The 26,288-nt window shown below is 35.4% G+C and overlaps 1 protein-coding gene across 8 annotated transcripts in view; it reads right to left on the bottom strand.

Moving 5' to 3' along the window:
* Positions 1 to 5,306: 5,306 nt before the first annotated feature.
* Positions 5,307 to 26,288, bottom strand: part of LOC135629618 (alpha-N-acetylglucosaminidase-like) — a 61,699-nt gene continuing 40,717 nt past the window's right edge. For 6 of the 8 annotated variants that reach the window (XM_065137234.1, XM_065137237.1, XM_065137238.1 and 3 more), the window contains 10 exons: positions 14,159 to 14,276; positions 13,419 to 13,466; positions 12,497 to 12,605; positions 12,279 to 12,382; positions 11,147 to 11,245; positions 9,823 to 9,933; positions 7,286 to 7,530; positions 5,807 to 6,044; positions 5,630 to 5,708; positions 5,307 to 5,531 (listed from right to left, as the gene is read on the bottom strand). In XM_065137234.1, coding sequence (XP_064993306.1) covers positions 5,518 to 5,531; positions 5,630 to 5,708; positions 5,807 to 6,044; positions 7,286 to 7,530; positions 9,823 to 9,933; positions 11,147 to 11,245; positions 12,279 to 12,382; positions 12,497 to 12,605; positions 13,419 to 13,466; positions 14,159 to 14,276 — 1,165 coding nt within the window. In that variant the 3' untranslated portion in view covers positions 5,307 to 5,517. Of the gene's footprint in view, positions 5,532 to 5,629; positions 5,709 to 5,806; positions 6,045 to 7,285; positions 7,531 to 9,822; positions 9,934 to 11,146; positions 11,246 to 12,278; positions 12,383 to 12,496; positions 12,606 to 13,418; positions 13,467 to 14,158; positions 14,277 to 14,732; positions 14,915 to 26,288 lie in introns of those variants that run through there. The other 2 variants (XM_065137240.1, XM_065137239.1) reach the window with 2 other exon arrangements.

Below are 26,288 nucleotides of genomic sequence, written 5' to 3'. Positions count from 1 at the left end.
CAAATGAATCATGATTTTTGTTAATTCATGAATTATAACTTGAGTTTTCTTTTTTAATCAAGATCGTTTCTTATCATGCTTTCTATTTACAAAAAAGAAGAAACATGTCAAAAATGAGATATGATCTTTTGACATTCATTTTTGTTGTTTACCTTTGTCATGATTTGGAAATTGATATAAAAGGAAAAGAATTACAACATTGTATTATTCCCTTCTATTTGACAATGACAAAGGGGGAACAAAACTTGCTAGAAAGCAAAATTGATAAGCTTGCACTTCTCGAAAGAGAAGAATGAATGATGCTATCTTGTGAATTTTGCTAAGTTACACATTGCAAGAAAATGCAAAAATGATGCTATCTTGTGAATTTTGCTAAGTTACACATTGCAAGAAAATGCAAAAATGATGCTATCTTGTGCATTTCAAAAATTTGCTAGAAAAGCAAATATGCCAACTTGCATATCTTTAAATTTTTCTAGCTTGTATGTTGTAAACTTGCTATCTTACTATCTTGCATATCTACAACATGATAGCTTGCATGATGTAGCACTTGTTAAATTTTCTAGCTTACAAATTGCATGATGATAAAACTTGATATTATGTTTTTTATGCAATGATTTGAATTTGTATTTCCAAACACTAGAAAGTTATACTTCTTTTTATTGATGATAAAGGGAAAGAAGTATGATCATGTTATGCATGATGACGTGTTGCAAATATTCATGATAAAATTTACAATGACTTGAATTCAGCTTGAATTCAATGTTCTATCAATATGACATATTGATAGGGCGAGTTTGTTTAAACTCCGGGAGTTAAGGTTAACTTCATCATCAATTGGTTGTCATCATAAAAAAGGGAGAGATTGTTGAATCTCGTATTTTGATGATGAAACCAATTGATAAGTGTTTATGATTTGATCTGCGTTTTTAGTGATGCAGGATGCTTCGATCAGGATGAGACAATTAAAGTAGGAAGAATCATGTTGTGCCGGAGGAAAACATATCAGAAGATTGGACGTCTAGCCAGAGGATCGGATGATATATCGATAGAATGCTTCGGGCCATGGATTTGGGCATCGGGCCAAGAAGAGCAAAAATTCTGCCAAGTATATCGGAGTTGCGGAGGTCAATTGGCCGATTAGGCAATAGGTCGCAAGAGAGGACGATGCGCCGAAGAATCGGACGAAGCATCGATGGACCAATGACATGCCGGACAACATGATTCATGCTTAGTAATAATTGTCTAGATCGAAGTGTGTTTTACATGTACAGGATTAACTACGATAGCAAGGCATGAAGCAAAATAAAGTCCCGGAGTCAAGGACACGATTTCGTTGGGAGTTCGAGAGTTCGTCAGAAGTCCAGACGTTCGTCGGAAATTCTGCAGGAACTAGCCGAGAAGTCTAGGAGCTTGCCGGAAGAAGCTCGTCGGAACTCACTAAGAAGATCGTCGTGAAGTTTAGGAGCTTGCCGGGAGTCCGTTGGAACATTGCTGAGAGATCATCGGAAGTTCACTAGAAGATCGCCGAAAGCTCGTAGAAGAAACTAGACTTACAGACTTGTTTAGCTTAGGAAATGTCTTAGAATTTGTAGTTAGCATGTAATTGGGATTGGATTTGGGCCAACCCAATTAGGGGCTAGTTAGGCCCATGTAAGGACTGTGTTGGGCCCAATGAAAGGCCCAAACAATGACTCAAGAGATGGCATCGTCGTGGCATAGTCTATGAGACTATGTCAGGCGGTGGTACAGCCCAGACACAGCATCCGAGAGGCTGCAGGCAGTGGTACCACTAGTCTAGGCAGTGGTACCGCCCAACACATCCTCCTAGGTGGTGGTACTACCAGACTGGGCGATGGTACCGCCCAGTGCAGTGTCAGTGTCAAACTGACACTAGCGGTGGTACCGCTTGGACCTAGGAAACCTGGGATGAGATGTTTTTAAGCTCCAAGTTTGAATCAACTTGAGGCCTATAAATACCCCTCTCATCCCTTGTTAATATACACAAGCACAGAGAATTTAAAAAAGGAAAAACGCTATTATAATCTCTTGTGAGAATCCTCCTCTTCAAAGTTCTAAGTGTTAGAATAGTTTGAGAGAGGAGTGAGTGCTTGTAAGGGTTGTCTCCTAAACCCGGTAAAAGGAGAAGAGGGGTGTAAGAAGGAGGTTGATCTTTGCCTATTGAAGGAAGACCGATAGTGGATGTCGGTAGCCTCGACGGAAGAGTAATCGGTGAAGTGGATGTAGGTCACGACGATAGAACCACTCTAAAATCTGGTTTGCATTTCTTTGAACAATTTACTTTAACTGTAAACCTCCTTACTTACTCTTTACATCTATTACTCTCTTACGTACGCTTTCAAAGTTATTACCTTTACGAAATGGTTTTTTATCGGAAACGGATTTTATCGTATGAAAGTTTTTTGAACCGACGTAATCTTTCCGCTACACTAATTCACCCCCCCCCCCTCTTAGTGCCGACTCTGTTCCTAACACCTACGATCACCATCGCTCTTGTGGGCAGTTCTGCTCGCAGGCTACCAGTAGCAGTCTGTCGCTCGCCGACTGCTTGCACGCAGATGGCGGCCAATGCTGCCATCTACAAGGGTCCTCCTCTTTGTGGGAGAGGATGAAGGAGGTCAAGCATCCTCCTCTTTAGCGGTGATCCATATGGTAGGGGCTGCAAAGTCACTCCTAAAATTGCTAGTCAAATCTCCACACCTATTGGCTAAAGAGAAGGGGAGAGGAGAATATAAGGTGATAACCAAGAAATCTAGCCTGTGGCCCTTTAGTTCTCTCTTATTTATAGAGGCTCCTTATCAACTTAACCCTAATGGATCCTACCCTATTGGGTATTGGATCTCCGTCCAACTATCCAAGCCTTTTAGATTAGTGGATCTCTATCTAATAATCTCTCATTGGCTCTTATTGGATCTCATCCATAGGATCCAATAATTCAGGGGCTTATTGGATATCCAATAAGATATGAGCTCTAACGGATATCTCATATCCAAACTTGTACTCGTCAAAACACCTATCATATATGTATGACCCTTAGGCTCAATATCAAGTTGGGCGTGAGTCATACCTGTTAGAACTTCTTCTAGCTCTGTGAATTATTATCTCCATAATAATTCATTTGTCTCATCGACTATGAACGTACTAGGCTACTATGCCGTAATCCCCAAATGATATAGGGGAATCTAATCCTTTAGACCTATATATCCTTAGTTATCGTATACTTATAGTCCCTCATCCATCTAATTTTCAAGAGACCGTATACTAGGCATGGTGTTGTCAGGCCCATACGGTTTCACCTCGAGTTTCACTCTAATCGGATTCTCTCGGAGAACTATTTCTCTCAATCCGAATGACCTTAGCCAAGGATTTGTTTTAGCAAGAACATGATATTCCTCTCATAATACCGAGAGTGGATGATCCTCTATCGATAGTTAATAGTCCTCGTAAGGTTGGCTGCCACTCCCAATGATCGACTGTATTAGATCTAGAACTTCTATACCTATAAGTTTGATATCAAAGAGTGGAGTACTCATATAGGACATCCTTGGTATCTCAAGTCTAAGGACCAGGTACACCATTAGGATAATGGAATCGTTGTTTGACAATGAAGTATTATCAACCATCTAGCATTCCATGAGCACTATAACCTATATGGACGGGTTGATTCGCTATAACACATCAGCGAATCAATCATGCAAGTGTGGGGACAACGAGGTATCATCAACCATCCAGTATTCCGTGAGTGTTATAACTATAGTACAAGTACTCACTGTAGTCCTAGTGTCCCCATACGAGCAGCTATGAGACCAGCCACCTCCATTATATGGAAGGGTATACAACACACCAATTTGTCCAGTTATCTCGATGTCCATCTCAAATAACCTATAACCAGGATTATTTAGGATCTATGTTTAAAGGTAAATCGATCTCATTATCGTGATCTCGTCATGATCCGATTTCTATTGCACAGATCCATGGACATCATAATATATTTATGCATCAAGCAATATAAAGTGAGAAATGTCATAATAATAATAAGCAAAAAGACTACGTGTCATGTCACATGTGATTGGCTTTATGACACGAACGAGAACTTTCCAGTGATTAATTTGCTTTAGTTTTTTTTTTTAAAGTGTTTTTAAGTTCATAGCAAGAGTGCATTAATTTTTCATTCTAAGTTATTTTTATTGCAAAATAAGTTTAACTTCTCTGTCTAAAATTTTCATTCTAAGAGATGGTATGAATCATCGAACCTAAACTCCATATGAATTAATGAAGATAACTTCAGCTTTTCCCTGTTACTGCTACCTGTTGGTGTTAATTAGGGCTACTTAGTCCATCTATGATCGTTAATTATGACAAGATAGTGAGAGGAAACTAAGAAGCTAACATGATTCAGGGCATGTTTCATGTAATATTATAGAAACCATTGTGACCTACTTTTCTAGTCTCTAGGGGTTTCTTATCACCACTCTTCATCTAACAATATGTTGAACATATTATATTTTAATTTCTTTTTGGCTCGAAAGATTAAGTTTGAGGTGCTACAAAACTACAATCACTAGCTAATTAAGTTCACCAGGATTTCTGCCAGGAACTAGACGATCCTTAGATAAATTTCAAGCTTGAGAAGGCACTACCTTGGAAGCCGATTTGAACTTAAAAAGCTTCTAAGCACTTTTGAGTGAATCAAGCAAAGCAATTTTTACGTGTAAATCAAATATTTATGCCCATAAGTCACAAGCATGCTCTGAAAACTGAATTAAAAGTGCTGTAGCTTGACAGTGCCCATGACAATTCTGGTAAGTTTGGTCTATGTCGGTTCAGGTGTCAGGAAACTCAAAAGAAATTAAAATTATTGCAGTAGTCAACAATAGCATTTATCATAAAAAATGATTAACTTCTTGTTTGGTACTAAAAGTTCCCATTAATATATTTTGAAATGTCCATAGTCCATAAACAGTGAGAACACCAAACATATTAAGTGCTCATAAGTACTAAGTTGACTCAGGTGTTACAGAGTAATAAGAAACTCAAATTGTGGCAAATTGACATATCATTGCCTAGACAATGCCTACTCGACAAATAGATTAGGAATCCATTATGGAACGAACAACTCATAACATAATTGCTTTGATAAAAAAACCAAGGCAATAAGATTCTTTCGAACTTTGGGAACGAAATTATCATCAGGAGATTGTGTCAAACATAAAAGATCACAAAATTAGCAGCTTCATCATAGTTTGAACCCATATAAAGTGATTGCAAGTTATCAGTACATAAATACTTGTCATATAGCCATCGAGATATATTTAGAGCATCACCAGAAGCTTTCACTGGAAACAAATTTCTACTGCTTTGCCACTTGTTGGTAAGGCCTATCCAGTCCCTCCTCCAGTCTTCTAATGGGAAACTCTCCCCCTTCACCAAGCTGTCTATCATGTACTTGAAATATATAGATGCTCTTGGCCCATAGTAGTCCAGTAGAAGACCACTCTAGTACTTGTTTCCTGCACAAATGAGATTGTCGCAAGAGTATTACATTAAAACAGATTGATGACACCAAAGTAAAGGGTATAAAGAAAATTGTTTCTGCATTTGTATGTACCATAATCACGAAGCAAACTAGCTTCAGTCTCAGTGTTATCAAACCACATGGTTACTTGAGTCCTTGCATTCCATTCAAACTGCACCATAGAAGCATGACAATGGCAGAATCCTACTTAAATAGGCATACAAGTATTCAAATTTGAGGAGGGCAAACAGGTGACAACAAGAATCTTACCTGTTGCTCCTGTTCTGGGTCTCTTGCAAGGCGTTTGGCACTTTCCAACCAGGGTCCAAGCAGAAATCCATCATGACATGACAAAAGCATGTCCAGCTCTTTCATAAGGTCAAGAAAGTGCTGGCTATATATGGTCACTTGTTTTAAATTACTGAGTTGGTACCCTTCTATAATCTTCAAGAATACTTTGTTTGCATACTTTGCTAATGCCTGACGGGTGAGATCCACGAGATCATATCTGGAATAATAGGAAACTAAAATTCATATAAGATCCATTATCAAAATATAGTTGCATGTTAAAAGCTCCTAATATTGACATGATTTACAAAAAATTATTATTGATGGGAATAAATATTTGAACTGTATAATATTGTTTGTAGCTGACTTTATGATAATATTGAACTGTATAATATTTTTATGTGGAAGAAAGGGAGAAAAAATGGATAAGGATGCAGATAATTTACAATATTTATCATTTTATATAATTATCCGTTAAGTTTATCACATGAGAACAACAAGAATTGATAGAAAGAGTCATACCCATTGAAGCAGCAAAAATTTACATGTATCATAACAAACACAAGCCAATTCTAGTCATGGAGCTGTAGTCTAGACTGCTTTATATGGGTTATAACTTGATAAGCTTTCATTGTCATAAAATAATGTACAACTGGATAAAGAACTTGCAATCATGGACATTGAGAGCAATATGAAGTATGAACTATGAACAATGTAAATTTACATGAGAAAGGAAGTATCTTTAACCATAAAAGAAAATTGGTTATTGGACAATGATTTAGTAAGTGGTTGGGACGATCTAAGCCTCAATGTTGCATATCATGCCAGTTTCACACCTGCTAAGGACCAAAGACCAAATTCACATGCAAAACCTCATTTTCTAGCAACATGTACAAGATCTTGTTTTAGAAACAAAGACATCTTAGTCACCTAGTAATTGGAAAAATAGAACAAATAAGAGATAAAAAGACAAAAAGAGGGGGAATAAGAAGGAAAGGAAAATATACTGACTTCATCCAAAAGTATCACTGAGCAATTGACTCATCATAATTTTGCAGTTACAGAACCACAACCGTCTACCAATGTACATTGCTTAAACCTGTCAAATCAGAACTCTACTTGGATTTTGCCACTACCATCAGTCAAATTTCAGCTGCTTTTGAAACTAATATTAAGATGCAAATATGCTGATTTAGATGGAAGAGATGACTACCAGCAATATGCAAGTCTAACATATAAGCAAATAACTAACACAGTGTGTTTGAATTCCTTGCTCTAGTCATGGCAAGCTTTATGCAAGTCTAGCATATAAATACCAGTAATATGTCAGAGATGTGGATGGAAGAGAGATACCAGCATTATGCAAGTCTAACATATAAGCAGATAACTATCAGAGTGTGTTTCAATTCCTTGCTCTAGTCATGGCAAGCTTTACGCTAAAACAAATGAATCGCAAATCACCTGAAAGTCTGGCTATCTGATACATCATACCCATTTTCTAGGAAAAGAACTAATGCGCGTGTGACATCAGCAGTTGAATACCATAAATGTGGTTGATCATAAGAATTAGCTGTTTCCTTCAGTGGCTCTCTTTCTGATAATTGTCGACTAAAATGCACAAGCTTTCTCTCTTCAAATATCTCTGGTATCAATATGACAGATGGATCAACATCTGGAAATGCAACAATTACATCTCGATTTTTGTCCTGTTGTTGAGCGGTTGAGACATATAGATACATCAAAAAGCATTAGAACTAATAACTGGTAAGTAAATGCACGAAAGCACCAAAAGTGATGCACTTAATTATTGATAATAATCTCAAAGAGGTAAAACTGTAATTTCATGTGGTAATTTAAACCAATTCAAGCAATGGTTTACCCATTAGAATCTGGAAGAAAGCTTAGCTTGAACCACTTCAATTTGGACTATGGTCTAGTTGCGCAATCCAATCACAAGCAAACTTTAAGTTTCTAATGCCCTTGATCATGAAATTCTCTCTCTTTGGTCTTTTAGCTCTCAGCACCTCTTTCTTTGCCTCTGCTTATAAAAGCGGCCAAAGATTTCTAATGCTCTGCTGGGACATTAACCATCATGACCGATAGTAAAGATAAAGGCCGTAACAAAGAAGATAAGGAAGAAAAGTAAAATGATAATAAAGAGAATAAGAAAACAGATGAAAAGATGTAGAAGCAAATGACGTGTTTCACTTAGACTGATACGAAACAGGCAGTATGTACTGGTTCAGATATCAACTGGTATGTGGTATGCAGACCGCCCCTGTTTAGGGCAATTCAGTTCATCCATATATAAGGAAACTACCCTAATTGTTTCTCACGCACAGCGCAACCTTTGCTTCTCAATGTGACCTCCACTTCTCAGGCACACCATGGCCTCACTGCACACCACCACCAAACACCACCTTTGGCCTAATTGCTTCTCATAGGAATGCCCATTTTCCTCTTCCTCTTCCTCCTCTTCACCATCTCCTCTTCTTCTTTCCTCCTACCTCCTTCCTCCTCCCTCCTCTTCCTCTACCACCCCTTCTTCTTCTCCTTTTTCTTCTTCTCCAGAACACCGATACACACAGTACACCAGTACTGATTGATATGTACTAGTCTGAGCAGATTACCAAAATGGGTCCAGTACCCAAAACGGTGATCCTTGAGTAGAAGTAATTCAAAGATTATCAAATGAGACAACTACGATTAGGAAAATAGGATTTTATGTTTCTTTTATTTTGTTCTTCAATAAGAAAATTCTAGAGTCTTAGGTTTTGTACAAATCAAGAAATAATTTCGTAAATGAAAGCTACCATTGGCTCAAAAACTGAATAACCTTCGCATAATTATATAAAACATCCAAAAGCTGGTTTTTTTTTTTCATGCCTTTGATATTTGCTTTCCAAATGAAAATAGTTTTTGTTATAATTTGCTCATCAACCTTTATCTAGAAAGTAATTAATCTAAAGCCAAGTTTGTAAGTACTATCATTGATGTATTATCAACATCAATGGTAAAATCTCTTTGATTCCTCGGACTTAAGTTGAAGCACTCTTTCTGCTGTTGTCAGAGAGGAAGAGTGTAGATCTCCGTTTTTACTAAAATCCAAGTGTTTCTCTGAATACCAAACCCAATAAGGATAGAAAACATTGAAGTTACCAGTAGTGATGCTGCAACTAAAGTAGCTTAAAACATCATGATCTTTTGAACTAAAAAGTCAATATAGGGCAATATCTAATTGTGCTATTATTGAACCAATTGACAAAGTAATGATTAATTCAAGTGATCAAATATTAAAAGATTTTTCTTACTGGTACCTTTATGGTTCTTGATCACTTCAATGTGATCACCACCGATGGTGGCAAGCTTTCACAATATCTTCGTCTTTTGACTTATTTGGTGTTATTGTGTCAACTGTCAAGTTTCTTATTATCAAAAGAAGACAATTGGATTTGCTTTTCCTGATCCTAATTTTAAAGAAAGTAAAAGAAATATGGAGTCCTTATGGACATTTACTTTCTTGGTTGCATGCATACAAATGATCTTTGGCATTCATAGACTGTGACTTCTATTGGCAATTGACAAAATTATGGAAGAAGAATTATTTGTATTTGAACTCTCTTTTTGCAATCCTAGATTGTAACCTCCTGTGAACAATTATATCCCTCCCAAAGCCGTCAACTTTGGTCACGAAGACTTAACTAAACCCTATGTTTGGTATATCCAAGTAGAGCAATGACAAAAAATGACCTCAAGTTTGCTTGATTCAAAAGTGGTACATAATTTTATCAAAAACCATAATTTACAAAAAAAGGAATCATCTTTTGTAGTGAACACTCAGAATGGTTAGTTTTCTAAAGCTACAATGCACCACATTTCAAGCAAGAAGATTCGACTCTGAAAACCTTTAGATGAATATGATGTTTATATGTGGATAATGAGGATCTACTATGAGTCATAAATTAGCCTACAATAGAGAAAACAAAGATTAAACTCACATAGGCACCATCTGTGCAATTATATAGAGTATGATATAGTATCTGCCAGGCGTCTTGTAGTGCTGGAACAGACCTTCCATATCTCCTTGTTGCATATAAGTCAACCCAGATCTGAAAAGAAAATGATAAAAGAAAAGCCAAAACATTTCTTGATGGGTCTGATCTAAATTTTTAAATAATCAGTCAGTAAATCAAGCTTTCATATGTTTATCACTTAACAATGTATATAATGAATTCTACATCATTAAAATTCCACCAAATTTACTTCTCAACTAAAATTGTTCATTGACAAAGAACAAAAGAGAATGTTAGTTGTAGGAAATTTAAGCAACAATCAAACTAGATGATCTAATTATTTCTACCAAATAAATCTGCTAAAAGTGAAATATGGATCTTTTTTCACATTGTGATTCTTCCTCATTGAGCTTCTAGTTCCATTATTCTTTTTCCACAAGTAAAAATAGGCATGCTTTTAACTATTATCAAATTCTGAAATCCAATTACTAAGCTGTCCTGAATTGATGGAACAAACTATTTTGCTGAGTTTGCATGATGACTAAGAAACTATATCTTGCTACATAATTGGAAGAATGGCAATAAGCGGATTATATATCCTAGAACAGAAAGAAAATGCTACATTTTGTTCTACCAAAAAATGACCACCTAAGCTCCTCAATATTAAAAATGATGCATAAAAACCCAGAAATAGGTCAAGTACCTTGCCAGCTGGACATATTTAAATGTATCCGACCTAACAAAGGTTAAATGAAGGATCAAAAAGAAAGTAGGCAAAGTGAAGAAGTGAAAACCCATAAACAGATACGCAAATCACATTTGTACAATCAAAACACATGCACAAAGAAAAGAAACATGCTCCATCTGAGATCACATTTGGCCAAAATTTTGTTCACAAGGCAAGGTTTAATCTACAGCTAATGCAATTTGACCTACAATAAATAAATCAAAATTAAATTCCTATTTGCCCAATACAACAAAAATGCATTTAACTTGATATTGTCCTTCACAAAGTTCCAAATTTTAATTAAATTTCTTTTCTAGTGATACTATTCTAGTTTATAGATTACTAGACTTAATCTGCCATTGAAGCAGGAACTACTTAACTGCTGAACCGAAAAAAGAATCTTAAATTATATATGTACCTGTTTGGGAAAACTATTTGAACTTATTCTATGTAACTAACCTATAGGATATCTTCAATTTATACATTACACCATATAGGAGGCGAGAAAGGAAAATTATAGCTTAAAACATGTGGGTGGTATTCAATAAGGTAAAGAGATGGGTACACAAAAGTAAATATTACCTTGACATCTACTGGTTTATGATGAAATGCCATTTCAGACATCAGATCATAAACAACAGGATTTTGCTCAATGCCTTCCATAGACATTCCAATGCCAACCTTTAGACCAGCGAAATATTAGACAAACATAAAACATACCAATGATATTCCTCAAGGATATATATGGATTAAGAGATGATATTAATATATAGCTCCTTCTAAATTCCATAACTTATAATAGAAATCACAACAAATTTTGCTACAACTTTTACTTGTTGAAAGAGACAGGGAACATTTTTTTAGCTAAAACAAACTTTACTTTATCCAAGTAGTCAAAGTCATATCCTTTGATGCTCACAAAAAGGCTTCAGCACCGAAAAATATATTTTTTGAATAATAAAGATATGTTTGAGAAAAAGATTGACACTACCAGTTTATAAGAGTTCCTTTAACAGATAGCACAGATTTTGTTCGTGCTTCACCAATCATTTTCATAGTGAAAACATGAGATGTGATTCACTATAGATTTTACAAAATTAAAATTGTGAACACTGTCATAAAATGGTGTTTATATATTCAAACATTTCCCAGTAATTTTCTAGAGATGCAAGAAATAATATAATAAACTATATAAATAAATTATGGCTACCACACCTAGATTAAGGAATAATTTTAACTCACTAGTGAACTAAAATAACAAATTCCAACAATCCTATATCACTGGTCAGAAGCACAACACTAACCACTGTAATGGCATGTTTTAAGCTGTTGAACCTTGATAACATTTGGCATAATCAGCAAATTCACAATGTGGAACTAGCCCAAATAATGGTTAGAAAGAAAAAAAAATGTAGGTAACGGTCGAAATCAACCGTTACCGTGCTATGTCGAGCGGTAACTGTGCTGGGCGATAATGATCGAAATTTCAATTGTTACTATTCGATATGCCCCTGTATCATCCGATACGGGTCGATATTGAGTGTTCCGCTCGATAGCGAGCAGTCCATGTACCGGTATGCTGTCAGACCGGTACGTATCGCTCGTACCAGACAGTATTATTTGAAATTAAAAACCCTGGGACTAGGTACCATGTATCACAAAATAAGCTGCACATAATAAATTATATTTTAAGTACCACAAAAGGGCAACTAACCATGGTTGAATTTTCACTTGTACGAGCTTCAATAGGTCCAAGTGCAATTGCATCGAGAATACCATACATCTCAATATTTCCAGCAAAATTGTGTAGCATGCACCTGCAGAAAATTAATATAAGTTGCTGCTGATCAAGATTATGGAAAAAAGGAATCTTTACATATTGCTACAAGAAAATTAACGAAAACCAACATTTTGAGAAACAGAGAACTTTCCAGATGTATGGAACACCATAAAACTGTTTTGATTTAACCCATATTGGTTTTACTTCAGCGAATAGATCAAGAACTACCATCCGCCCAATTGGAACTGAATGCAAGAGAGCCTAACAATAAAAGAAAAGTTAAATTGCAGGTTCTGAACCAAATTGTGGCAACAATTTGTAAGTTTAACATCTTATGATGGTATAAGCCTAACAATGATAACAACTTAGAAGTAACTAGTTCTGATGATAGCATAAGTTTAACATCACTTCTACTGTCAAAACATGGTGTAGATAACTATAAAAAATTGTGCCAATATCGAGAAAAAAAAGTTTTGATGCACCAGAAACAATAGCGTTGATGTAGTTCAAGAAAACTCTATATAGTCAAGTGACAGGAAATGATCGACAAATTCAATCCCAAATAGTTATTCAATATTACATTGTGTGATGCAGTTTTGCAGTTGATAGGACCATATGCTTTCTTTTTTTGTTTGCCTTCAATTAAATCAATCCAGAGATACTTGATAAGCATTCTTCAATGCCGATCTCTCACTTCTTGAGAACATCTTATTTACAATCTCATCCTAGTTATAAACCTATAAATCAGTTCAAAAGATGGCCTACTAAAATTTATACAAATGATCATCATAAAACAAATTCTCAAATCATATGCCATTTTATTCGTTGTCATAGTATATTAAATAAGCACACATGATATTTCTAAATTGATCCCATGATTTTGCCACCCTCCATATACAAGAACATTTGCAACATAATTGCAAATCAAGGAAAACTTTATTATAAGGATTAACATAGGTATCAAACGTATTTGGTATAAAATGGACATGAACACAGAATTTCAAGTAAATAATAAGATAATGACGGAGATAAGTATTAATAAAATCTAAACTAGCAGGTCAACAAAAACACTACCTTCATCTGAGGTGGTTTCCAGAATGGGTCATATGAAAATAACCAACCCTGTAGAAGTTTAGAACCCAAAAAGATTATTTGATGTTACTTTGAAACCAAGAGCATCACGCTTGACCATGAAAGAAGCCTAAAATCTATTAATTCATGGAAAAAAAAATTAAAGGAACTGGCATATTGTACATGTTGGCTAATGCAAAGTAGCATGTATCACCCCAACAAGGTGCCCACACATGATAATGAGGGTATCATGCCTCATAAAATGTTGATATCTGTTTATTATAAAACCACAAGAAACTCAAATAATCACTAGGCATCATCTAACTGAAATAGGAAAAGCTTCCTACTCCAAGATTGTTTAATGCTTAATATTCATTAGCAACCAATATGGTACAATAGCATGCATCTTCAGCAATAACCTTGAAATTATTTCTAATGACAAAATATCTATTACATGATACATAAGTTCTTAGTGTTCAAATTGGATCAATAGAAACAGGGATAAAAATTAACAAACTATCTATTTGTTCTGAAACCCAGCTTTAGCTAACATGTATTAAATCTAAAACCAAGTTTCCAAGTTTGCCAAACTAATCAATTGTTAAATTGTAAAAATTGACCACCAATATCTACACTTAAAAAGAACCCTCTTCAAGATATCAACTCCTCATTCATGTGTTGGAGTAATTAAAGGATGAATAATATCAACCTATGGTGCCTATGAAATAACTAATTTATGATACCTGCATGAGCCATATTGCATCATCATCACCACTTTGCATTCCTTTATATATTGCAGAACCCAAGGAAGATATATACTTTGGATCATCTACAGGTGGAGTGTTCTCATCAAATGTATCACTGTAGAGACCAAAAAGAAACATAAGGTAATTAAGATCAGAACTTCTTTTGAAGTAAAAAAAATAAGTATATTGATATCTTTGAAACTAATACATTTTTGCACAATTTATAAATTATCTATCAACAATAAGAGCACATAACTAGGTGTGCATACTTTTTTATTTTTTAATAAATTAGAAGAATTAACAACTTTAATTAGTCTCTCCTAGCAACAATAAGAAAAAGGAGAACACAAATAGAACTTGGCATTCTTGATTGATTATCTTTCTGGGTGGTGTCATGTTTCACAAAATAGTTCAACTCTACTATTAGTCTATCACTCTATTGGATTTTTAGATTTCTTGCTAAGGTATTAAAGCTGTCATATTTTGTTCAATGAACCAAAAGAGCTTTCGGTATATCTTTTGCAATTAGGGAAAGAACAAATCTAAAAAACAGAACAATACTATGTCTGACCTTTTTTTTCCCTCTTTTCTGCAACATAATCTGCAAATTGTAGAATTGCAATGCTCTTTGCACACATCTCAAACATCTTCACCAAAGTGCAAAGGTAGACATTATTCAAACCAGGGTTCACCATCCTGGTCCAAACCAGTGTACCAACTGACCGGCAATACGATATGTACTGCCCTATACTAGTGTACCATGTGTCGATACGGCGGGGCATACCAACAACATAGGAAAATGATAAAAAATAGCTTCAAAAATTTCTGAAAAATAAAAAAAATTATATTATGGGTTTTAAGTTGGAAAACACTATTCAACGCAAGGATTTAAATTTCGTACCATACCGGAGTTTCGAGATTCGCTTAGTACGATACAATACTGTATACCGAGAGATAGATTTCGATATACCGCTCAAAAAAAAAAAGGGATGAGTGCCTTGTCGCCCTTTTTGGCGCGTGGAGAGAAGACACCTCGATTTCTTCTCCCCATGCGGGTAGAAAACCGAGGCAATGTAACCTCGTTTTATATATGTGTATATATATGTATACATGTATATGTATATGTATATGTATATATATATACGTATATGTACAAGGTATGCAATTTCGAATAACACCGCCTGGTACGGGCGATACGTACCGATCCGTCAGTTTTCCGATACACGGACCACCCGTTATCGGACGGAACGAAATATATATATATATATTAATATATATAAATATTTATATATAAATTAATATATAAATATTTTATAAAGGGCGACGTCGCTCTGCCTTTTTTGGCGACGTCACTGAGGCGACGCGATGTCAAATTTTAAGGCAACGTCGCCGAGGCGACATCGCCTTTATATATATATATATATATATATATATATATATATATATATAAACGAGGCGACGTGACGTCACCTTTTATAAAAATATTTTATATACAAATATATATTTATATATATATATGTATATATATATATGTATATGTATATATATATATGTATATATATATATGTATATATATATATATATAAACGAGGCGACATCGCCGAATTATATATATATATATATATATATATATATATATATATATATATATATATACATATACATATATATATATATATACATATACATATATATATATATATATATATATACCGAGCGGTATACCGAACGATATATCGCTCGGTATTCAGTTTCGTACCGTACCGAGCTAATGTCGAAACTCCGGTACGGTACGAAATTACATACCTTGTATATGTATATATATATATGTATGTATATGTATATATATATATGTATGTATATGTATATATATATATATATAAGTTAAAAAAAAAGGGGTGACTGCCTCGTTACCCTTTTTGGCATGTAGGGAGAAGAAACCTCGATTTCTTCTCCCCACTCGGTTTATATATATATATACATATATATATATATAAAAGAAAATCGTTTTCTGTGACGTTGCCTCTTTTCTGCCCGTGCGAAAAAGGTGGGGAGAAGAAACCATTTCCTTCTGCCTCGTCGCCTCATTTCTTCTGCTTGCGTGGGGAGAAGAAACGCCGCCTCGACGCTCGGTTCCTTCACCACGTGACGCCGAGGATTCTTCTCCCCGCGCGGATGAGAAGTCGCCGACGATGCCAAGGCCTCATCACCTCAAACGAGGAGGGAGAGCGACGCCGATCTCCAGGTTCACCTCTTCTTTCTTCTCCCTCGATTAAATCCACCAGGTAGCGAGCGGTGACGATTAATTTAGGGTGGTAACAGGGCAGAAACAACCCCAATCGATGGTACCGCTCGGTAGCGGGCAGTTCGTGTATCGGTCTATTGGCGGATCAGTACGTATCGCTTGATACGGGCGGTATTATTCAAAATTAAAATCCTTGATTCAACATCTCAATCACAACATTAAAGTTATTAATTACTCCCTAATTAACACTATTTTATCATCATAAAGACCTTAAACAATATATTAGACATTGAGAACAGGCTTAATCAAGGATTTTAATTTTGAATAATATATATATAAATATATACCGAGCGATACACCGATACGTACCGTATGATATACTCGTATCATACCGTACTGAGCTGAGCTTGATACTCCGGTACGGTACGAAATTACGAACCTTGGGCTTAATTATCTCATAAATCATAAAAATTGAGGAAAAAATATATAACTTTGATTAGAGAGTTCTTCCTCTAACTTACATATTAATCCTCCTAAATTAGCCTTCCAAACTTAATCCAGACTATAAATCACAGCTTTATAAAGTTTTAAGAGAGTGCAAATGTGAGAATGAGAGAAAAAAGTGAGTGAGAAAGAGATTGAGTAAGTAGGAGAGCTTTAGATAATGAAAAGGGGTGGAAGAGGGGAAAGAATGGGTTTAAAAATCCTTTCAAATGGATTTGACTATTGGAACTAGTTAGATCTGAGTCGTCCATTGGTAACAATCGAAATCCAATTGTTCTCAGTCAATACCGACTAGTACAGGTCAGTAACGGACTATTACCGATTAGAACAGGTCGGTAACAGTTGAAATGTACCAACCGGTACAGGTCAGTAATGGTCTGATTTTGACCGTTCCGATTGAAACAAACCCCAATTGGGTGATACGGGATTATTTAGCATATATCACCTGGTACAGGATGATCTACATATCAGTCCCCTATCGGACCAGTACATACCGCCCATATCGAACGGTACAGTGGCACGACAAACCCTAATGCAAACTCCTAGTATATTAGGACCAAGCATTAAAATATTAATTAACTTGATATAGATTATGTATCCTTCTAATACCTAGAAACACAATGTTTGATAAATATCATTACTCTTCGTACTACTTTTAGATAAATGTGTATAATCATATGTAGTTGCCAACATGTGTCTTCTGAGGCTTGTAAGATGAATGTGTGCCATTATAACATAGCCAAAATGTTGCTTTTTTAAGAATTTTAACATCAATCAAAGTACCATTGGACCTAAATATGATTCCTTAAGTATACAAAACATTATGAGAATCCTTTAGAATATAACCTGCAAGGACAAACAAAGCTTTGCAAAAGGGATTTCCTTCTCATCCATTCTCTGACCATTATGACGTCTAGGTAAATTTAGCAACAAAAATCATCTTAAATAACTCTTGTAGATGAGTCACTTTTTTAAAACGAATCATGTTCAAGTAACATAGGCCTAATATAAAGCTTTACTTGTTCTGCCTTGATCTTTCAAAGATAACTCTCCCTCACTAGGAGTAGGGCAAAAACCTAGTGCACTCCCCATTGCTCATCAATATATGTACTTTAATACGATAACTCAAAATCTCATGATATTCCAGTAAGATGAAAAAACTTATTTTCTATGGTGATTGAATCCATAATAGTTCCCTAGTAGCTTTCTCCGTAGCAAAGTGTTAAGACTTAAAATCCATTCCAAGACCTTCTTGCTCCATACTCTTGCAAGCAAGGGACCTTACAACCAAGCCCTAAGCTCCAAGTGTAATATTCTTTCCATTACAAAAAACAGGGTTTGTTGCAAGGTTTACAGTTTCGAATAATACTGCCCAGTACGGACGGTATGTACCGGTCCGACAACATATCGGTACGCGGACCGCCTGCTACCGGGCGGAACGCTTAACATCGCCCCATATCAGACGATACAAGTTTATTTCAGGCAGTAACGGTCGAAATTTCAGCCGTTACCGCCCGGCACAGCTCAGTAATGATCGATTTCGACCGTTATTGCTTGGTAACGATTGAAATCAACCGTTATCGCTCGGGATCGATAACGGTTGAAATCGACTGTTACCACTTGGTAAGAGTGCTCCAACGGTCCCTTTCTCATAGGTTTTTAACTCATCTTCTCCCCTATTTCACTCCATTTCACTCTCATACTCTCTTAAACTATCTCAAACTCTTTTTTTCTCATATTTACATTCTCCTAAACTCTACAAAATAACGATTTGTGAATTGAATCAAGGCTAATTTGAGAAGATTAAGAGGAAGAACTTTCTAATCAAGAGGTATGTATTCTCTTTCTTTAATTAGCGAGTAATTAAGATCTTTAATATTATGATTAGTGTGTTTAATATTGATTAATTCGAAATTAGACACTTACTAAGTCAAATATTTATATTTCATGCATATTAAATATTGAAAGATATTTATGATAGTAAAATAAGTTTAATTAGGTTTTATTAAAGTTATTGAATGTTGCGATTAGTCATTATAATGATGATTTAATCGAAATTTGATCGATTTTACGTCAATTCAATGTCTTTAATACCTATTAGGGTGTTTGACATATTTATAGTATTGAAAGAGAAGTAATTAGTGGGTAATCAACTATGTTAATCATATGATTAGTGTATCTAATGATGATTTTATCGTAATTTGAACTATATTGAATCAAAATTACATATTTAATGCTTCTTTTATGTGTTTGACATATTTATGATGGTAAAATAGGTTTAATTAGGTTTTATTAAAGTTATTTAAAGCTATGATTAGTCATTTTAATAATGATTTAATCAAAATTTGACGATTTTGGGTCAATTTAATATCTTTAATACCTATTAGGGTGTTTGACATGTTTATAGTGTTGAAAGAGAAGTAATTAGTTAGTAATTAACTATATTAATGAGGTGATTAATGTATTTAATGATGATTTTATCGTAATTTGACCCATATTGGATCAAAATTATGTATTTAATACTTTTTTTTATGTATTTCACATATTTATGATGGTAAAATAGGATTAGTTAGGTTTTATTAAAATTATTTAATGCTGCAATTAATCATTTTAATGATGATTTAATCGAAATTTGATCGATTTTAGCTTAATTCATTGTTTTTAATACCTATTAAGGTGTTTAACATATTTATAGTGTTGAAAGAGAAGTAATGAGTGGATCATTAACCATGTTAATTATGTGATTAGTGTATCTAATGATGATTTTATCATAATTTGACCTATATTGGATTAAAATTATGTATTTAATGCTTTTTTTTATGTATTTTACATATTTATGATGGCAAAATAAGATTAGTTATGATTTAATAAAATTATTTAATACTGTGTTTAATGGTTTTTGATCGATATTAGGTCAATTCAACATGTTTATACTTTATAGCATATTTGATTTAAATTTGATAGGATCATGGCATCAAAGGAACAACCACATGATGATGTATGGGTTCATGCCCGAAAGATAGATGGGAACCGTCATCATTGGTAGTGTATTTGTTGTGACTACATTGACAAGGGTGAAGCAATAACTCGGGTAAAGATGCATTTGGCCGACGGGTATCCTGATGTTGCAAAATGCAAGAAGGTTCCGACGAAGATCCGTAAATTATTTCAAAACAAGCTACAACAAGAAAAGGAAGATACATTAAAAATAAAAGCAAGAGTTGAGGAAGAATATTATAGGGCTACGCAGAAACCAGTTTATGATCAGTATGAGGGTTGCGACGATGAAGTCGACCTGGATCTCATAGTTGGGATTCGTGCATTATTAGAGCATCAGTATATGGTCGATGAAGCAATGAGACATCGACGACCTGACTCATAATTGGAGCATGACAGTGGTAGTAGAATTCAAAGGTCGGCCAGCATGAGGCAGCCAACTGCTCCTCCTCAATTAGGCTGAACTAGTAGCATGAGGTATGGTGGACTTCGTGGTTTTATGAGAGGTCTTGGCAGGAGGTCCACACCAAATATTGTTGATATTGATCCGCAAACCTATCCCCCACAAACAGTGAAACAGTCATGGATTGACGATGTATACATAAAAGAAAAGAAACGGGATATTGGAAAAGCAATTTTAAAATGGTTCAACTTCCACAGGATTCAAGCCAACACAGCCCAAGGTCCATATTATCAGAGCATGATCTCTTCTATTCAAAAGTCTAGCACGAGGATCCAACCACCAACACCAAGGGAGATTCACGACGTACACTTAGAGAAGGAGGTGGTAGAAGTGAAGGATTGGATCAAATCCTTCAAGAGGCAATGGGACGAATATGGGGTTGACACTGATGTGTGATAGTTGGAAAGGACCAACAAGAATGAGTATCATCAACTTTCTTATTTATTGTAACAGAAGGATGGTGTTTCATAAGTCAGTTAATGCTTCTGAAAAGATCCAAGATGCAAACTACACTGAGAGCTTGATGGACACTATAGTAAAGGAGATCGGACCACAGTATGTTAGTCAAATAATAATGACAATGGAGCGAATTTCAAGAAGGTCGGTTTGCAATTGATGAAAAAAGAAAAACATTATTTTAGACTCCATGTGCAGCTTATTGCATAGATCTAATGCCGAAGAATATTGGTGAGCTGGACATGGTCAAGAATTGTGTAGCTCGAGCACAATCAATTACAAAGTTTATATATAATCATCATTGGGTATACGCTTTAATGCAAAAGTATGTAAACGGTGAGATACTCTAACTTGGAGTCACTTGGTTTACTACCAATTTTATTACATTAAAGTCATTACAGTAAAAAAGGCATGGCTTGAAGGCAATGGTCACCTCACAAGAGTGGTTTGATTCCAGATATTCGAGATTGAGCAATGGAAAAAATATAGAAAAGTCCATTCTTTCCTCTAGATTTTGGGAGACCGTAGTAGAAATTATAAAAGGTATGGAACCACTTTATATTGTTCTCCATAAGGTCAATATGGACAAGCATCCACAGATGTCGTATCAAAAATATATGTTGATTTTAGCAAGAGAGGAGGTCAGGAAAGCATTCAAAGATGATTTTAAGGTCGACCAATACATACGGATCATTGATTGTCGGACCGAAGTTCATATGGATCAAGATATCCATAAGGTAAATTCATATTCAAAATAATTTAATTTATTATTTTTTATACAATAAAAAATCATACAAACAAAATAATGTCTTGCAACGTATTATCTAAACCCAACAATTCAATATCGGTATGCTCTCGGAATGCAAAATGATTTACTAACGACACTACGAAATGCTATATATCAGCTCTTACCAAACACTACTGATGCAGCTGATGCTCTTATAGAGGGTCGATTATTTCAAGAAACAGTTGGTTCATTCTTCGACATTGTAGCTATATGATGTTGTTACACTATGGATCCTAGTGAAAAAAAGTTACACATATTGATTATCAATTATGTTTGTTGTTAATTATTTGTTATACTAATAAAATCTTATTTATATCTTTTTGCAATGGAGTGGTGGCTACAATTTAGAGGGGATGCACCACATTTAAGGAAGGTTGTCGTTCGTGTACTTTCACAAATGATAACATCTAGTGGTTATGAATATAATTGGTCAATGTTTGCATTGATTCACACGAAGGTCTACAACAAACTCTCGTATAGATGGTTAGAGAAACTGGTATATATCCATTATAACATGCGGCTAAGGTTTTGATGTGTTGAGTTGGATAAGGAGCTAGAGGAACCAGATATCGATCCCATCGACCTCCAATTCTATGATGAAGATTCAGAGCTGATATTAGATTGGGTTGAAGCAGCAAAGAACCAAGAGGATCCTCTACTTGATGAGGCAATAAAAGAAGAGGAAGCACAACCCCAGCAGTTGGAAAATCCCCCTCGATTACAACGTGGTAGGAGTCAAACAACATCGAGTCAAACTGCTCGAGGAACTACAAACACCAAACGATCACAATCGTCCGCCTAGCGTGCAAAGGCAAAGGGGAAGGAAGTAGCATCACTCACATCATTGGAAAAAATCGAGTTGGGCAACGAGACACCTTCATAATCGCATTCAGCAACTCACTCGATCCAAAGACATGACAGCAACAGGGATAGTAGTGCCTCGATAGATGATGGCGACGATGTCCGGCAGTCATTAGTCTCGTCTACACAACTTGAGGGTGGTATATGAACCGAGGAGTAATATTTTACACATACCACCCAAGATTCAGACCATGAAACTCGATAAGGCACTGGTCAAGTTTATGCGCGGAAGGGGAAGGGGAAGGCAGTGGATGAATTTGAGCAGATGCAATAAAGCCTACATGATGTAGACACAGAACAAAGCTCATTCTATTCATAGTCGTCGTATTATGGAGAATCATATGGCCAATAGCAGTACGGTGATGGTCATACTTCTCCGAGCAACAGTATGATACAGATCATTAGCGAAAGTAGAAGCTCTGACATTCACCAATATATGCCTCAGGAGCTACCTTAGACAAATATGATTCATGACGATCAACCTACGATCATCACTATATTATTGCACCAATGGCATACGGTGTATCAATGCATTATGTCATGGGATCAATTTTATAATTGAGTCCAACAAACATATCATATTGATATGCAAATATATAGGATCGAGGACCCCGATCCACCACCCGTAGTGGCCCGTCGTTCGTTTTGATGGTAGAATCAACAATCAAGTATATCTATATATGTGATTATTTAATTCATTTGAATTTTAGAGTTTATATTGTAAAAAAATAGTCTAATAATTCAAATGATTTTTTTATAGATATTTCAATATTTACAAAAGGACAATAAGTAATGGACTAAAATACGAACCTTGCACAAGGCTATACCTCGAAGTCCGAAAAAGATATGTGATACTGTTTTTACCTAATTTACATTAATTTTGCTAAACTCATACTATTACTATATTTATTTCTAACTTAAAAACTCAATCCAAATTTTTTTTTTAATTTTCAGGTATTTTCGAAGGATTTTATGCCTAAATTAGGTGTACCGCTCGGTATGCCTTGGCATACCGCTTGATACACGGTACTGTACCGAGCGAAGCTCGAAACTCCGGTACGATACAAAATCTCAATCTTTGGTTTGTTGTACCACTCGATACGGTACAATAAAGGTGATACAACAGGTGATTAGCATACGGACCACTCTGTACCAAGCGGTTATGAATTGGGTATCTCTTATCGAGTGATACAAGGTCTGTATCGAGCAACACGGTTGAAACTCATATCAATGGATGGTTGAGATTTGATCCATTCCAACAGTCAAATTGACCATTAGCACTAGTTCAAAGGGTTTTTAAACCCTGTCCTCCCCCTTTTATCAACCTCTTTTACTCTCTTTTATTCTCACTTACATCTCTCTCTCATTCTCACATTTTCAATCTCTTAAACTCAAGCAAAGCTGCAACTTATAGATTGGATCAAATTTTGGAGGCTCACTTAAGACGTTTAACACTTAAGTTAGAGAGAAGGATCACTCTAATCAAAAGGTATGTATTCAATTTCTAGATTTTTGTTAAGTTATGAGATGATTAATCCTATTCTATGTGGTTAATGTCTATTATGTTGTTTGACATATTTATGATGGTAGAATATGATTAATTCTGGAGTGATTAAGGTTTTTAATGCTGTGATTAGTATGTTTAATACTGATTTAATAAAAATTAGACACAAATTGGGTTGAAATCTATGTATTTAATGCATATTAAGGTGATTTACATGTTTACGATGATAGAATAAGGTTAATTAGAGAATTTTTTTAATACTGTAATTAGTGGTTTTAATGATGATTTCATCGAAATTTGACCCATATTGGGTCAATTTAATGTATTTAATCCATAATAGGGTGTTTGACATGTTTTTAGTGGTGAAAGAGGACTAATTAAAGAGTAATTAAGTAAGTTAATGGTGTGATTAGTAGATTTAATGATGATTTCATCGTAATTTGATCAATATTGGGTTAATTCTACGTACTTAATGTCTATTAGGAAGTTTGACATGTTAGGTTACAACTATCACTAGCCTTCGGATGGAGCAGGTTCTTCGAAAGACACACTGGATTTTTAGTGCAATTGTAGAACATTAAAAAGGAAATGACTGTGCACATTCCAACTGAAAATATTGATTCATTGCTCAAAGAGTTTGCAGAAGTCTTTGCAGAGCCACATGGACTTCCACCTCATCGACATTATGATCATCGGATTCCGATATTACCTAGGAAAGCACCAACCAACGTCCGGCCCTATAGATATCCACATTTCCAAAAGGCAGAGATAGAGAGGATTGTCACAGAGATGCTCGAAACAAGGGTTATAAGAGCTAGTGTTAGCCCATATTCCTCCCCAGTCTTACTGGTCAGAAAAAAGGTTGGCACATGGCGGATGTGTGTGGACTACAGAGCACTTAACAATATTACGATGAAAGATAAATATCCTATTCCAGTAGTGGATGAACTGTTGGACGAATTGGGAGGACCTCAGGTTTTCACTAAATTGGACCTACGATCGGGCTATCATCAAATCAAAGTACATGAAGGTGATATTCCAAAAACTGCCTTCAGGACACAACGGTCATTATGAGTTTCTAGTAATTCCTTTTGGGTTAACTAATGCACCCTCTACCTTTCAGAGTTTAATGAATGATGTATTTTGGGCTCATCTCCGTAAGTTCGTTCTGGTTTTCTTTGATGATATTTTGATATATAGTCCTTCCCTAGAGAGTTATTTATTACATTTACGAATTGTCTTTAATATTCTTCGTGAGCATGATCTTTTTGTCAAGAAATCCAAGTTCAGTTTTGGGCAACCAGATGTTGAGTATCTTGGCCATATCATCTCTCAAAAGGGTGTTGCAGTTGATCCTTCAAAAATCCAAATGATGAAAGACTAGCCAATTCCAAAGTCAATCAAAGCTTTAAAGGGGTTCTTGGGACTAACTGGCTATTACCAAAAGTTTGTGAAGGATTATGGCAAAATCAATGCCCCCTTGACGTCACTTCTAAAGAAAGATGCATTCAGATGGTCATAAGAGGTAACCCAGGCATTTAATTTCTTGAAAATTACAATGACTACTACACTAGTGCTTGCTCTACCCGATTTTAATAAGTTGTTTATAATTGAATCTGATGCTTCTGGAGCTGGTATAGGGGCTGTATTAATGCAGGAAGGCCGGCCTATTGCTTACGCTAGTAAGGCTCTTTCCCCTTCTCATTTGTGTTTATCTATTTATGACAAGGAGATGCTAGCCATTATACATGCAGTCATAAAATGGAGACCCTACCTAATTGGTCGGCGGTTTCAAATATGCACTGATCACAAAAGCCTCAAATATTTTCTGGAGCAAAAGATTTCTTCTTTAGAACAGCAGAAATGGGTCACAAAGCTACTAGGATCCGATTATGAGATCATTTATAAAAAAGGGAGCGAGAATCTAGTTGCAGATGCACTCTCACGCCTACCAGAACAAGTTGAACTTATAGCTATTTCTATTCCTATTTGTGAGACTTTGGTAGTTATAAGAAGGGAATGGTCAAATGATCCTGAGATCCAAAATATCATTAAAAAACTAGAAGAAGCTTCAGGTTCTGTCCCAAATTATAGTTGGGATTCGGTGGACTTGCGCTATAAAGGCCGAATAGTTGTAGCACCACATTCTTTTTGCCGGGAGATAATTCTGAAGGAATTCCATTCATCACCAATTGCTAGTCATTCCAGATTTCTCCGCACTTATAAGTGAGTCAGACAACTTTTTTACTGGACAGGTATAAAACATTTTATCAAGAAATTTGTTGCTGAATGTGATGTTTGCCAACGCCA

This window comes from Musa acuminata, chromosome BXJ3-1 (assembly GCF_036884655.1).
Source record: "Musa acuminata AAA Group cultivar baxijiao chromosome BXJ3-1, Cavendish_Baxijiao_AAA, whole genome shotgun sequence".
In the NCBI taxonomy this organism is placed as follows: Eukaryota; Viridiplantae; Streptophyta; class Magnoliopsida; order Zingiberales; family Musaceae; genus Musa; species Musa acuminata.
Note: the sequence above shows the minus strand (reverse complement) of the source record. Positions and strands in the feature narration are given on the sequence as shown.